Source organism: Arachis hypogaea, chromosome 19, assembly GCF_003086295.3.
Source record: "Arachis hypogaea cultivar Tifrunner chromosome 19, arahy.Tifrunner.gnm2.J5K5, whole genome shotgun sequence".
Taxonomy (NCBI): domain Eukaryota; kingdom Viridiplantae; phylum Streptophyta; class Magnoliopsida; order Fabales; family Fabaceae; genus Arachis; species Arachis hypogaea.
The window spans coordinates 15,614,391-15,630,612 of NC_092054.1; the positions used below are offsets into that span (position 1 = coordinate 15,614,391).

Consider the following 16,222-nt stretch of genomic DNA (forward strand, 5'->3'; position numbering starts at 1 on the left):
TTTAATAAGTGATAAATACCTTTTTTACTCTCAACATTTATATTTGATTTTAATTTTTTTTGTAAGGTCTGATTTTGATTTTACTCCTAATTTTTCAAATAGGAACATATAAGTATATGACATTTGATAATATACCTGCGAAGTACAATTTTTAGATCCAATTTTGTGTCAAATTCACACAAACTTAAAATTAATAGTTCCTTGTATAAAAGTTAACAACCAACTCAACATCATAAACTTTTTCACAATATTAAAATTTGCTGAAAGTCTTTTAGGGTCGGGGACCAACGTCCATCATTGCTTATAACGCATTTGTTGCTTTTTAAAAGACCATCTTTGGGTTAAAACTTTGATTTCGACTAACTTTATTTAAGGGTTTATTGTTGGCTAATAAATTGATGCATATATAATATAAAATTCGAATTTTTACACTTATTTAAGCGGACAAGTGAGCTGACTATTCGATGAATTTAAATTAATTGTATGTGTATATATATTGTAATACTTAAAATTAGAGATTATTCAACCCATCTAAAGAAAAAGTTGAAGAAGAGTGTCTTAACATGTGCAACCACTTGGAGTGTTGCGTGGATTCAGGTTTGTTTTTTAATGTTATTACACAAATGAGATGTAAGAGATTTGATTTAACGACCAAATATTTTTATTTTTTTTTATGGGAATTTAACCACCAAATTATAGGCTAAAGAAAAAAAAAAAAATAAGAAGAATCAAATGGAATGCAATAAATTTAATTGAGATTAACGTTCTTAAGAATTTAACTATGGCCTTAGTTAAAGGTGCCGATTGAACCATCAATATTTGAGTCCTATTTTTGATGATGGTGTTAGACAAAAAAAATATTATTTTTTTAAGAAGATTATGAAAAAAATATTAGTTATAGGTTAATATTTTTGTATATAATATTTATATTTATTTTAATTAAATTAGGTAATTTGACAGTTTATTTTTTTTTTTAAATTGACATCAAGCAAGAAGTGCAGGAATAGTTACACAGAATAATTTAAATTGGCCGAAAAATAGAGTGTTGAGTATAATTGTCAGTTGACATAGGAAGTCTATAAATAGGTCTTAGGCTAATATTGTAAGAGAGTTCAATTCTTTTAAAAAATACTTAGAAACTCAAACTATTCTCAGCTCTTCACAAAATAAAAATTAAAAATTTTAAATAATTCCTAACTCAAACATTTGTAATTTATTTTTTTTTTTCTGTTTTTATTAATACAATTTTTTTACTTTTATGTATTTTTCTCTTTTACGTTTATATTTCTTTTTTTTATCTTTTTTTTTTAATTTTTTTTGTTTTAATTTCTATAATTTACTTTACTTCTAATACTTTGTATTTCTTTGTTTATTTATTATTTTTATTATTTTTAATTTTTATTAATATAATAATTATGACATTAAAATATTTATATATTTTTTTAAATATTAACAAAATTTGAATAAAACATATAGACATAGAAATTTTTCAACAATAATTTTTTTTCTTTCAATATTACCACTAGTTGAGAGACCAAGATACTTAACCACTTTAATCAATCTTACACTAGTTGACTTGGTGAAAGTTAATAATAATAGTTAATGTAGCAAATTATAAATTTATTTTATTTATTTATAATTATGACATAGTTTTTTTTTTCATTTAAATAATTATGACATAGTTAACGTGACGACGTGAATCCACCAACTTGCCACAAATGCCCAACAACCGAAAAACGATCACTCTCAGCCTTAAAAAATCCAAACCATACACAGCTCAGAGACCTCATTTCATTACACAATAATGTCACTAATGCCCCACCTTTTCATCAACGGCTGGCATTATGTACCCTGTTTGTGAGTACTCAATTCTACCCAATTCGATCGATAAGGTTATTTATCCAACTCATTATAAATAGAATTTGTTTATAGATAGAGCAAAATACAGATTTATAGTATATTCTATTATACTTTATCCGCATTCTTAATATATTATCAGTACGACTAGATATATATCCATCAAAATTTATTCTTTAATTAGTCAACATTTATAAAAATTTAAAAAAGTTAATTATAATAATTATTTTTAGATATTATATCTCAATTTTTTTCTCTCATATATCTAAATTTTAAAATTATATCTCCTTTAGTTAGAATATTCAAATTTAAATTTAAATCTAATAAAATAAAAACAACAAATTAAAATTAAATTTTAACAAAATTAAAATTAAAATAATCTATCAAAATCAATTTTTTTTATTCTAAATGTGGTATATAATTATTTAACACGAATAATAAATATAATTATTTTGGATGAATTTTAGATGTATTAAAAAATAATTTATGTTAAGAAAATATAACTACGAATTTTGGATATATATCAAAAGTATTTTATATGTTATTTTATTATTTTAGATGTGTTAAAAAATTATTTATGTTAAGAAAAATATAAACACAGATTTAAACAAATTTTGGATGTGTATCAAAATATTTTGTGTTAAAAAAGTAAAATACATAATATTAAATTTAAAGATAGAGTGAAGGATAACATTTAAAGAAAATAATACTATTAAAATCAATTTTTTTTCGATTCTAAATATGGTATATAATTATTTAACAAAAATAATAAACACAATTATTTTTAGATAAGTTTTGGATGTATTAAAAAATTATTTAGTGAGTAATTTTATAATTTTAAATGTGTTAAAAAATAATTTATGTTAAAAAAATATAAGCACGAATTTTAAATATGTATCAAAAATATTTTGTATGTTATTTTATTATTTTAGATGTGTTAAAAAATTATTTGTATTAAGAAAAATATATATACAAATTTTAAATGTTTATTAAAATATTTTGTGTGTTATTTTATTATTTTAAATGTATTATAAATATATAAAGTAGTAAATAATTAATTTGATTATTAATTATTATAATAATATTTTTTCTCAAGAATAAAAATAATGTTTACTAATAAAAAAATATACAACGATCAAAGAGAAAAAAAAAAGGTTGAAATAAAGAGAATAAGAGGTTAAAAAAACTCACCATAAATAAGAAACAATCCAACTGGGGAGCTAATTTCCTATCAACCAATTTTAGCCAACAAACAAAATAACCAATTTATTGACAATTTTTTTTTTTTTTAATTTGGAAGCGCCCTTCCTTATATCCAACATTAACACGAAATACTTGTATATTAGGTTACTCTTTTCGGTTTTTTCTTTTTTTGTTTTTTTACCCTTTTTCACTTTTTTTTTTTCCCTTTCCTCAACACCACAAAATCACCCACAACCACCACTTTTGTCGCCGGCTACAGTCCCTCTGCCACCGCTGGCTGCCATTTTCTCTTATCATTTTAAATCTTAAACTCTAAATTTTAAATCCTAAACCCTAAATTTTGAAACTTAAATTCTAATCCCTACATCTTAAACTCAGAACCTTAGATTTTAGAGAGTTCAAATTAAAAATCAATTAAAATCGCACTAATTGGATTTGATTGGATTCTATTTTTTCAAACTACGTGGATCGGATCGGATTTTGGATTTACTTCTAAAAAGTAAAAACCGATCCGATCCGATCCAATCCAACCGCATAATATGCTATAATATTATTATTTTATTATATTTATAATTTTACTTGTAATATGTTTAATTTGTTATATTTTTTATATTATTAATGTATTATTATTATTTAATAAATATTTTATATTTAAAATTATATTTATTTATTTATTTTAACTAACTTATAATTTTATTTCTATTGTTATATTATTATTGATTTTTCAACATATTATTGAGACTTGTTATGTCATTATTGGTTATTTAAAATTTAATGTTAAAACTTGTTATACATATTTAATTTTTTAATTTAGAAAATCGCAATTCCAATCAAATTCAAACCATTTAAAATTGGATCGGATTTTTTAAAAAAACTCATCAAATCCAAACTGTACCGCAAATAAAATTAATATTCTGATCAGATGAATTTTTTACTTAAAATCGATCCAAATCGCATCACAAACACTCTCACTAGATTTTATATTCTTAACCCTAATTCCTAAATCTTAAATCTTAAATCCTAAATGTTATACTTTAAATTAATTTTATTTTATTTCACTTTCAAATGCTTTTTTTTAATGTGAGTTTTGAATGTTTTTATTCCAACTAATTTTGGATATTATTTTTTTTATGTTAATCTTTTTTGGCTGATTTTTAAATTAGTGGCCTGAAATAATGTTGGTTCTCTAAACTTTTTAAATAAAAATTAAGAACAATAAATAAAAAAAGAGAAATTCTCTACATACAAGCGTTTTTTTATACAAGTCTTTACAAGTGAATCTTCTTCTTCTTCTTGCGCACGTTCTTCTTCCTCTTCCTCTTCTTCTTCTTTTCTTTCGTTTCTTGCCTTCTCTTTCTCTTTCTTCAACCATTACTGCACGTTTTCACTGCACATTCTTCTTCTTCTTGCTGCACGTTCTTCTTCCTCTTCCTCTTCTTCTTCCTCTTTTCTTTCGTTTCTTGCCTTTTCTTTCTCCTTCTTCAACTGTTAATGCACGTTTTCACTGCACCTTCTTCTTCTTCTTGCTACACGTTCTTCTTCCTCTTCCTCTTCCTCTTCTCTTTCTCCTTCTTCAACCGTTACTGCACGTTTTCGCTGCACCTTCTTCTTCTTCTTCTTGCTACACATTCTTCTTCTTCTTCTTCTTTTCTTTCGTTTCTTACCTTTTCTTTCTCCTTCTTCATTTACGTGCTTTTCTCTCTGTTTTCTTTCTTCGTTATTCTCGATTTCCATTGTTTTTTTACATCAAACTCTGAAATCGTTTTTGAAGAAGAAGAAGCAGCAGAAGATGAGGAGGAGAAAGAGAAAGAGTTATGAATTATGCATAAGGTGTACTTCAACGAATTTTGGGTGTATTTCTTAAATCCTCTGGGTGTAGTTTTTGTAATCCTTTTGGTGTATTTCTGTAATCGGGTGTATTTCTATAATCATTTAGGTGAATTCCTGTAACCGTTTGGGTGTATTTCTGTAATTTTTTGGGTGTATTTCTGTAATCATTTGAGTGTATTTCTGTAATCGTTTAGGTGTATTTCTAAAGTTCCATTATCTTCAAATTTGGCAAGAAACTCGTTTTCATGGAGGAAGAAGAAGAAGAGTCGTTTATAATGCATGGTGAGTAGCGCGCTTTGAAAATAGGAAGTGGTTGAATAACGTGCATTTATTTACTCTTAAATGTGAAAGTGTAATGCATATTTTTTATTGGGCTTGTACCAACTTGCAAGACTTATAAGCCAAAAAATTTGTATGTATAGCAGGCCTCGTAAAAAAATGCTACCTAAATTAAAAGGACAAGTTTAAATACTTTATCATAAAAAGATAAAATTTGGAAGGAACAGTGGCCCAGAAAAAAAGACTAAAAAAATTAGATAAATAGTGACGCATTTAAAGTTGAAAGGAATCATTAATTTAGTAACCATTAAGCTTTAAGTAATCATTAAATTAATTATTTAAATTATTAATTTAGTATGTTTATTATTTAAAAAATAAAATTGTAAAAATTTGGAATTAGAAAAAATATAAAATATTTATTTTTGTTTGTATTATTTTAATTTTATTAAAAATTTAATGTATATTATTTATAATTTTATGTTAAGTTTTTTAAAAAAATTATATTTTTTATTTTAATTTAAATTATATTTTTTATTTTTTATTTTATTAATATATATGAAATATAAAATAATTAAATTTTATATTTACTAAAAAAATTTAATTTTTTTGTTGGTAGAATTGGATAAAATAGTGTTGAGAATTTTGAAAGGTAGAAATTTAGGTACAGTTAACTTCACGTAAAATTGATAATTGAGAACTGTTAAATAAAAATTTAGTCAAATTAGTTAAATCATTTCACGATTCTTAACTATCAACTTCACGTAAAATTAACTACATCTAAATTTTCACTATTTTAAAATACGAATCGGGTTAAACCACAAATAAAATTAGGATAAAATTCCTATTTCTACCCCCAAATTCTCAAACTCAATTTTTTATTTGTTTTTTATTCAAACAATCATTATTTTATTTCAAAATCAAGAATCCATCTAAGATCTAAGCACTAGCATATTTTTACTTTTCCAAGAATCTGTACTCGTGTATAAGATAATATCAAATATTTTTTAAAAAAAAATTGTTGATTAACATATTTAGATATGCTCAGTTGCTCACTTTTACAAACTTCACGTGCTCTAATCATTATTAATTGCGAGAAAAAAAATTAAAATCCCAAACGACTTAACAATATATATTATAAGTAATTCATTAATAACTTTTTGTTTTCGTTAAACACACTCCATTTTGAGAAATTATAACGTATAAGTTGATATTCCAATATAATTATTAAGTGCATATTAACTTATTACCAATTTTGTGACATAGAACTTGGAGGCATATGACTTCAATGAAATATTTTCTTACTTCTTGTCAAATTAGTTTTTAAAAATACTTAATTAATTAATTAATTTCATGAAATGTGTGACTTGGTAGAGAAAGAATTTTAAAAACAAAAAATTTATAAAGTGTTTGTTTTGATACGATAATAAATTCATATATACTGATACGATAAAAATATAGATAAATAACAAAATGACACATAAATTATATTATTCATATCAACATTTAATTTTTTTAAAAAATATATATCATATCAATACTTTTATTAACAAACTTATAATTTAGTGAAAATAAAAAAAAAATTTATTCTATTTTATAAAAGTCTTAAATATTTTTTTTCCTGTGTTCCACAAAAACTACATATTTAAATTAATCAAATTTTAAAATTTAACTAATTTTAATGGTATAATTTTAAATTTTAAATAATTTAAAAAATAAAACAAAAACACATTTAATTATTTATTCACACTAAAAAAAATTGTTTCAATTTGTTAATGCTCCCCATGAGTCATTCATACTAAAAAAAATTCTAAAAACCTAGAAAAAAAATCAAAGGAGTCCTTCATTTTAACTGAATTTTCTCACTTCTCTTTCACAATCTCAAGGAACATTTCACTTTCTTGCGCTCTCAATTCTCAAACTCAAACTCTCTTCTCTCTCACTGCCACTTACCCATTTGAGTCTCTCTCAGCCTCACTCGATTCTGTCTTAATACGAATTTTGTGGGACAAACTAAAAACTGTCATATACTAATTGGTAGGGGTGATCATAGATATTGGGTATCCGATTACCCGTTTGAATCCGAACTGAACAAATTAAATTGGTTTTAAAACTAATAGATAATCAGGTCTAATCAAAACTAAACGAATGACTCTCTCTAGTAATTGGTTCAGGTAACGGTTCTGAGGGTGCGAAATCTAAACCAATACGTGGACCCGACCATGTGTTAATTAAATAAAAAATAAAAATTTAAAATATATATGCCTTTAAATATGTTTGGATTTAATGTGTTTGGTATTTAACATATAGATTATTTCTATTAATTTTACATGTTTATTGTATTTACAGAATTTTCAAGATAAAAATTTTATTTTTTTAATTTTTTTTTATGAATTTCTGGTTTATTGGGTACCTAATTTTCCGAATCAAACCAATCTGTTCCTAATCGGTTTGGTTTGGTTCCGGTACATACACACACAAAAAAAACGTAAATTCGAGCCAAACCGAACTAATTACAATTGAATTGGTTCGGTTCTAATTTTACCCAAAATCTGAACCAACCCGATCCGCGATCACCCCCTACCAATTGGTTTAATTACAAGAACAACAACTAAGAGAATAAAAGAAGATTTTGTAAACATGGCTAAACCATTTGTTTAGGAGATGCATCAAGAATTAGACAAGACAATTATTAACAATTATGGAAAGTCAAACGTCTTACTATTTACAAGATGTATTGAGGATTCTCGTTAGTCAAAAATTAAATAGACATCACTTTCTTAGTATTTATTTTATATTTATTTTATTTTAATTTGTTTTGTTTATTTTAGGCCCAGTTATGATTTGACCCATTTTTATTTTAGTGAATTTATGTGTTAGAATTTTAAACTTAAAAAGTATTAAAACTCTCTAAAATTTAGTAATCACTTTTTTTTTCTTTAATTTTGATGAATGAATTTTTTTTTGAAAAATTTAGGTATAAACATACCTTAATTATTGCATCAGAAAATCAAATTAAAGTAGAGAAGTCCCTTTCTTTAATTTTTTATCTTAATCTAGATACGTTTCGTATCATGTCTCCTTTACACTCGCCTGCGTTTCAATGTCTCGTGGTCTTCTTTAGCCTCCTCGTCACCGACGACAGAAGCAACTCCTCAGGTCGTCGTCTTTTGTTTTCAGGTCCTAGAAGAGCACCGTTTACAATTGTTGACATTGACGTCATCGCTCGTGTGAGTTATGTATTCTATTTTTTTTTTATCTTGTGATGCCTGTGTTTTTGTTAGGGTTTTGTTTTTGAACTGAATAAAATTCTTAAATTTAGTGAATGTTTGGAATTCACAAATGTTTGAAATTTGCATGTTGCTTTGAAGAAAGGTAGTGGTGAATGGAAAAAATTGGTTGCAGTTTCTAGGAGAAAATGCTCCATGAAAATAGAAAAGTCAAGAAACTCATGCTTGGCCAGATTATTTTTTCCACTCAATAAACGCCAATTTCTCAATTATCAAATCTTACTCTTTCTCTTAATTTGCATGAAATTTCTTAACAATTTTGTATATGTGAATTGCTCAAACCTACTTCTTTTAGTATTTATTTTAGGTGCCCTGATCCTAGATTTTTAGTCAATTCTCTGTCTAAGGTTAGAGTAGACTAGGATCAAAGACTATAATTCTTTATAATTTTTTGGTCAATTCCCTGTTGCACCTTCTCATTATTATCAATGTTAAAACAGTGGTCAACCTCATCATAATTATAAATTAGTCAAACTGCCACAAAAAAGATAGCAGTACTTGACAGCTAAATTCATCTTTTAAAATGCTAAATTACAAATTTAAATTTAATCTTCTAGGCTGCGTTTGTTTTCAAAGACAGGACAGAACATGAGACTGAGACAGAGACAATAAGACGGAGACACTAAAAATTATTGTTTGTGTATTGTGTTTGGATACGATGTACAAGACACTAATGTAATGTCCAATATTATGTTTGGATACACATGGATAAGACTAAAATATTATATGAAATGACTAAAATAACCATATGATTCCAAATTTTCTACATCAAGTACAAACTAATTTAATAGAGAATGAGAGTACATAGGAGTACAGACGAAACTTGAAAAAATATTTAAAGAGACAAAAAATTTTAATAAAAAAACATATAATAGTATTTATATTAAAATAAAAATTATAAATATATTTATTTTATTTTTAAATTTATTATTAATACGTAGGAATACATATAAAAAAATAGATCTGAGTTTAATTAATAAAAAATTTTGTTTAGGTTAATCAGCCAAATTAATTTTAAATAAAAAATCAGTTTTAAAAAAAAATCATTTTTACATGAAAAAATAGTTTTTGCACATAAAAATTTATTTTTATTTAGAAAACTAATTTTTTTTTATCTAAAAACTGATTTTTTTTAAATTATATAAAATCAATTACAATTTATAAATTATTTTTTAGCATTTTAAAAGATCAATTTTACCTTTAATAATATTTATCTTTCAAAAATTTTAAGACTAATTATAGGAAAAATAAGAAGAGATAATAGTGGAATAATAAAAAATATCTATGGACAAAAAGGAAAACAAAATTTATAAAAAAGTTCGTGTCCACTCTTCCAAATTCCGTGTCCATCGTTGTCCTTCGTAGAAGAGTGGACACAAAAATATAAAAAACTGTCCCGGAGACAATGTGTTCCGTATCCATGTCTCTGCTTCCAAACACATTCTAAATATGTACTGTCCATGTTTCTATGTCCTGTCTTCGAAAACAAACGCTACCCTAAAGAACATAAGTGACTATGAAAGTGCTTTTATACACAAAACAAGACCCGAAGTGAGTGAAGCAAGTATGACCAAGGCTCCATTCCTGGAATGCCAAAACTGAGTCCCTGTCAAGGGTTTTGACACTTCAATTAGAACCTTCTGAAACTGTTCCTTCAAGTCATCAAGTGATCCAGTGTTATCTATCACTATATCCGCTTTATTCCTCTTCACATCAAGTGGCATTTGAGCATTGATCCTGTTTCCAGCATCCTCCTCATTTGATTTGTCTCTCCCCATGAGTCTCTTTTTCTGTGTTTCAGGATCAATCCACACAACTATAATTGGCTTTGTGAACTTGTCGATCTTGGCCTCAAACAACAAGGGGACATCAAGAACAATAACCTTGTATCCCTTCAGCCACAGCTTCACAACTTCCCAAAAGATTCCAGAGGATATATGGGGAGCCAATAATCTAAAACATGATCACAACTGAAATTCAAATAAAATTCAACAAACTAATCCTAAAAATGATGCATTTTAGGAATGATTGAATTGAAAATACTAGCTGTCGGTTACGAATTATAAAGTCTTCAACTTTAGCCTACTCTAACCTTAGAAAGAGAATTAACCAAAAATCTAGGATCAGGGCACGTAAAATAAATACTAAAAGAAGTAGCTTTGAGCAATCCACATATGCAAAATTGTTAAAAAATTCCATGTAAATTAAGAGAAAAAGAGTAAGATTTGATAACCGATCGAGAAATTGGCGCTTATCAGGATCGGAAAAAACAATCTGGCCAAGCATGGGTCTATTGACTTCTCCATTTTCAAGAAGGATTTCCTCCCCAAAAGCTGCAACAACTTTTTTCCATCCACCGCTACCTTTCTTCAAAGCATCCTGCGAATTCCAAACATTAACTGAGCTTGAGAATCTTATTCAGTTCAAAAGCAAAACTCAAACAAGAACACTCACATCACAAGAAAAAGATTTAGAATAAATAACGAACACGAGCGATGACGTCAGCGTCAACAACAGGAATCCCATGGGACTTGAAGAGATTGGAAACGGTGCTCTTCCCAGACGCGATTCCGCCGGACAACCCAACTATCCTCATTTCCCTTGATTCGATTCAATTCAATTCCTCCCAGGGTGTTCTGTGCTTCTACTTGCTCTGCAGTCGTGATTTGGTTCTTCTTGTGCCCTTTTGAAAATCTGCATCTGTTTCAGATGACGTTAGAGCAGCCTCGCCGATCCGTTGCGATGAATGGCGACCGAGCCTGCGATGATGACTTTGTCTGTCTGAGCTTCGCAGTTCGCATAGTCTGCAAGAGCTTTCCTTCTTTTCTTCAATGCATAGGTGGTTTTTTTTCCAGACTGAGATGTTAATATTTTTGCCATAGAGACGGGCTGAGCCCGAAAGGAAAGAAACTTTAAATGCACTTTAAAGAGTTAAATCTCAATTTGACCCCTGAAATTTGGCCTGATACTTAGAATGACCCTTACAATTTCGTTGGCCTCAATTAGAACCCAAAAATTTACAATTGTGACTCCAACTTGCCCCTGCGATCATCTCCGTCACCGAAATGCTGATTTAGCGCAATTGCATGACATGGTGGACACTACTTAAACGACGGCGCATTGGTTTTCGCGCCAAACCCTTTGGAAACCACGTAGTGTAAAGGTTTCATTGATGTTTCGCAACTTATGATCGTCGTAATGGAAAGAGAGTTTTAACCCACAAAAAATTGAAATGACGTGGTTTCCAAATGGTTTGGACGCGAAACCAATGCGCCGTCGTTTAAGTAGTATCCACCGTGTCATGCAATTGCATCAAATCAGCATTCTGGTGACGGAGATGATTGCAGGGGCAAGTTGGAGCCACAATTGCAAATTTGGGGGTTCTAATTGGGGCCAATAAAATTGTGGGGGTCATTTTGAGCATCGGACTAAATTTCAGGGACCAAATTGAGATTTAACTCCACTTCAAAACAATTATTAGGGTAAGAATGGTTCGCTGTATGAGCCGTAAAGCAAAAATCAATAAAAAGTGAAAAACAACTCTTGTTGTAACTATGGTATCTATATCTACTAAACAACAAAAACTTGAACATGCATCCATAAAATTGAACATTTTATCATTCAATTGGCACAATAAAAAAAAAAGAAACGGGACAAGTATGGCAAAACACATTTTGGATTCATTCATGATTATTCTTCTAGTGTGCATAATATCTGAAGCTACTCGCTAAAATTCAAATTAGTTCCTCAAAATAAGGCTATAACAATACCTAAACTTCTAGAGCTAATTGCTCAAATTAAATTGATTCAAATAGTTATGCAAGCATCAAAACTGTAGGCAAAATAGGAAATACTGAAGCTGGATGGTGTTCTTCAGGAGAAGAAAGAGGATATATGATAAGGTAGCATTGAAAATTTTTGTCCCAAATAGAGATCCAGTAGAGGTAAAATAATGTATAACACATCACTCTCCAGGGACTTAATTTCCTAGCAATGAGATGGAAATTAAACCCTTTTGATGTGACTGTTCGGTGACGACAAACATAAAGGTGGATGTTCATGGTATAAGCAACCAAATCATAAGGCAAATCTTAGAGAGGAAACTAACATAAACAGAAGCACACATACCCAAGAAAGAATATATATTACCCTGTCAAATTGTCCACATTTCCACTTGGTTGCAACAAAACCAACTGGGGCAGTATTGCAACAGCCTCCAAGTATATTGAAAATGCCCAGAAGATCTGCAATAGATTCACATTAAGTAAACAACCATATTCATGATGTTGCTCACTAGGATATGCAACAAAAAATTCAACATATCACATTTGTGACAAAGCCTAAACAGTTTCCAATGAAGTATCAAAATGCTGAGTTGAATATAATCTATTGCAGCTTTTGCATACACAAATATATGGGAAAAGAATCTGCAGGCTTTCAATAAGTACAGCAACATGGGAAGATTCTAACTATGATGGCATATATAGTATCAAGCAAAATTATAATCTATGGTATGCACTGGAAAATTCAAGATGCAATCTGCTGATTGGAATCCTCAGGTGGGTCATAAATATATAAAGGTAACAACCCTTCCTTCACTAATCCGTTTTCATAGTCTAGTTAGTATTCACAACAAAGCAAGGTTAGTCTCAGCAAAGAAAAGTCATATAAATCGTATTTTTCACGTGGAAGTCAAGAACAGCTCAATCTGGACAATGAAGGCTTCGACAAATGCACACAACACAAAACATCAGAAGGGGAAATGAAAAACTCTACATCAAAAGCACAGCAAAGAATACAAATTTTTAAAAGAAAAATAAATCAAAACAAGAAATCTGCACAAGTTGATCTTTCTCAATCTAATGCAAAAATCCTCAATTAATGACAAGAGGAATTGATCCAAGAAAAGAGAGGGAATTGATCTCCAGAATTGAATAGATAAATGACAAGAGGCGAAAAAAATCACAGGATCGAGAGAAAAAATTGAAACGAGAGGGTAAAAAGTGTGCAAACTTCGAGTATAAATTAAAACGTGGACAAAGTATTCTATCAAGATCAAGTTGGTACAACTTCTTTGAATCAATTATTATAAAATGAACAATTTTAAGAAAATTATTACAATGATTACCAACAAGTATTCTAAGAGCACTCATTTAAAAAAGGTCTCTTTAGCGCTATCTACCTTAATTTGTTAAAAGCTAATCTTAGAATACTAGTTGGCAAAAAGATTAACTAATGCAAGCACATTAAAAGATGAAACAGAACAGAAACATACAGCAAAACATAACTCGAGAAGTAAATCTAGTCCAAGAGTGATCTAAAGTCGGCATCTATATCTTCATATGACAAATTTGGAGCTTGACCAATACTGCCTATATAAGAATCAAATCAATCAATACTAAGAATCAAATCTATTCTTACAGCAACAAATTCAACTCATTGATAATTTTTAACAACAAATTCAACGATGATAATTTTCATGAACAAAAAATTTAGCTAGGTGATTATTTCAGTAAGACAGCAACAAATTCAAGGTACAGCGACGATAATTAGCAACAAATTCAACTCATTGATGATTTTTCATCAACAAAAAAAATTATCTGAGTGATATTTTCAGCAACAAATTCAGCTTACAGCAACAAATTCAGCAAATCCTACTTCATTCATCATTTACAGCAACATTTAGATCAGCAACAAGGCAAACTAATTGATTAGCAATTCAACATCATCTCAAAATAGAGGGACAAGGGAAATCTGGAAAAGACAGAACAGGGAAGCGATGATGCAGGGACTCACTAATGGTCCACGGAGACTCGGCGACGGGGAGGACTCGAAACCAGAAGACGACGAGGGACGAAGCACGCGACGACCCCACGACGGTCCACGGTGACTCGGCGACGGCGAGGACCCAAAACCAGAAGACGACGAGCGACGCCTCTGTCGCCGGCGACGAGTAGCCCAGGAAAGGCCACGAGACGTTGAAATGCCGGCGACAAAACGAAACGAACGACGAGACGCCGGCGAGTGTGAAGGAGACGAGACTCTAGTAACAGTGAGAGAGAAGAGAGAAGAGAGAGTTTGAGTCCGTAAGTATGAGAATTGAGAAGTGTACTAAATGTGTTTTTGTTTTATTTTTTAAATTATTTAAAATTATAAAATTAAAGTTAGTTGAATTTTATACAATGAATTATTAATTTTAAGTGTGTGTGTGAATTTGACACAAAAAAATAAATCTAAATGTTGTACTTAGGAGATATATTATCAAATGTTATATATTTATATTATATGCTCCTATTTGAAAAATTAGGAGTAAAATAAAAATCAAAGATTATAAACAAAATTAAAATCAAATATAAATGTTGGGAGTGAAAAACGTATTTATCATTTGTTAAAATATATTGTAAATAAAAATATATTAAAAATGATTTTAACACATTTTTTTTTTAGAATTCACTTTAATATAGTACCATTTTATTTAAAAGAATATGAGATTGTAACAAACATCACATACTCTTCGCATAATATACTCATAAAAATATTTTATATAATTTACTAACGAGTATAGAATTTTTTAAAAATAAATAAAATAAATATTATAATTACTGATATATATAATTTTGAGAGTATTAACGATTTTTTATATTTAACCTTATCTCGTTTACAATAAGGTACGCACACGTCTCTATATATTACATTTATGAACGCGATGTGATACATACCTTATTTCGTTTACAGTGTAAACGAGATACGGTCGTACTTATCTCATTTACATACGAGATAAGGAAAGTTGGTGTCTATAAATGCAACTCATTAACAGATCGTCTGACCCACTCTTGATCCACATTTCTCACATTTCTCTCCATCCTTAGGTTAGTTTATTGATATTTTTGAGTTTCTGGTACATTATGGCACGCAACTTTGATATAAATTGGTTGAACGCATACTGACACATTACGGGAGTCATTGACTTTGAGGTTGGTGCTATTTTTTATGGTTCAAATTAATAATTGATTGTCTTTTAATTAGTGAATAGACGGGATAGATTAAATGATATTTAGGTAACACAGAGTATGTTAGTTGACAAATATGGATTAAGATATTTATAAGTAATTAAGTTAATTCATAATGAACTTTTTATTCATAGGGAAGACTTGTTGACAACTTATTTTGCAGAAATCAAGTTTATTCATAGTGAAAATTTGATAAGTATGTTAGTTAGCAAATAGGAATTATAAATACTATTTTTTCTGATGTTTATCTGATGGTTATCTGAGTTGCATATTATATTTTTTAGAATAAATCTAAACATGCTAGAGAAATTAGTTTAAAGTATTGTATTTGTAACTTTTTTACTTTTAAACAAAGGCATCGCCTTTTATTGCCTAGGCAAGTTAGTCATACACTTGCACCCCCGGATGGCATCGTCCCTTACCTGAGGGAAGTCGGGTTGGTGATACAGTGCAACTCTGCGACTTTGTCTTTGACAACATCCTGATCACTGTATTTGTGGAGCGGTGGCGTCCAGAGACCCACACTTTCCACCTGCCATGGGATGAGTGCACCATCACCCTGCAGGATGTTGCGTACCACCTTGGGTTACGCACAGACGGAGAGCCAGTGGATAGGTGCCTGCGTGACTTCCAGACTTGACACCAGCGGCTGACATGGGAGTATGTGGAGGAGCTCCTAGGAGTCAGACCGCCCCTTCCAGCGCAGTAGGGTGCGCAGAGGAAGGAGTCGTTCAGCATCAAAATGACCTAGTTTAG

General features: G+C 29.2%; 1 protein-coding gene across 9 annotated transcripts; it reads right to left on the reverse strand.

Moving 5' to 3' along the window:
* Positions 1–9,741: 9,741 nt before the first annotated feature.
* Positions 9,742–14,575, reverse strand: LOC112775126 (dephospho-CoA kinase). 9 transcript variants are annotated; one of them, XM_025818597.3, is made up of 5 exons: positions 14,253–14,575; positions 12,606–12,700; positions 10,945–11,282; positions 10,690–10,835; positions 9,742–10,409 (listed from the first exon to the last, which is right to left on the reverse strand). In XM_025818597.3, exons 3-5 carry the CDS (start codon positions 11,050–11,052, stop codon positions 9,971–9,973), a joined length of 693 nt encoding a protein of 230 aa, XP_025674382.1. In that variant the 5' UTR covers positions 11,053–11,282; positions 12,606–12,700; positions 14,253–14,575; the 3' UTR covers positions 9,742–9,970. The 9 variants fall into 9 exon arrangements, with proteins under 9 accessions (XP_025674382.1, XP_025674386.1, XP_072083034.1 ...); XM_025818601.3 differs by having other exon boundaries at positions 10,911–11,282; positions 14,253–14,573; XM_072226933.1 differs by having other exon boundaries at positions 10,911–11,277; positions 14,253–14,569.
* Positions 14,576–16,222: the final 1,647 nt, after the last annotated feature.

Bases quoted from the DNA above. Each gene is read 5' to 3' on its own strand.
- LOC112775126 (XM_025818597.3), bottom strand. From the start codon at position 11,052: ATGAGGATAGTTGGGTTGTCCGGCGGAATCGCGTCTGGGAAGAGCACC. The intron at 10,836-10,944 runs GTTCGTTATTTA...TGGAATTCGCAG, and splicing joins ACGCTGACGTCATCGCTCGT to GATGCTTTGAAGAAAGGTAG. The intron at 10,410-10,689 runs GTTATCAAATCT...ATCATGTTTTAG, and splicing joins AAGCGCCAATTTCTCGATCG to ATTATTGGCTCCCCATATAT.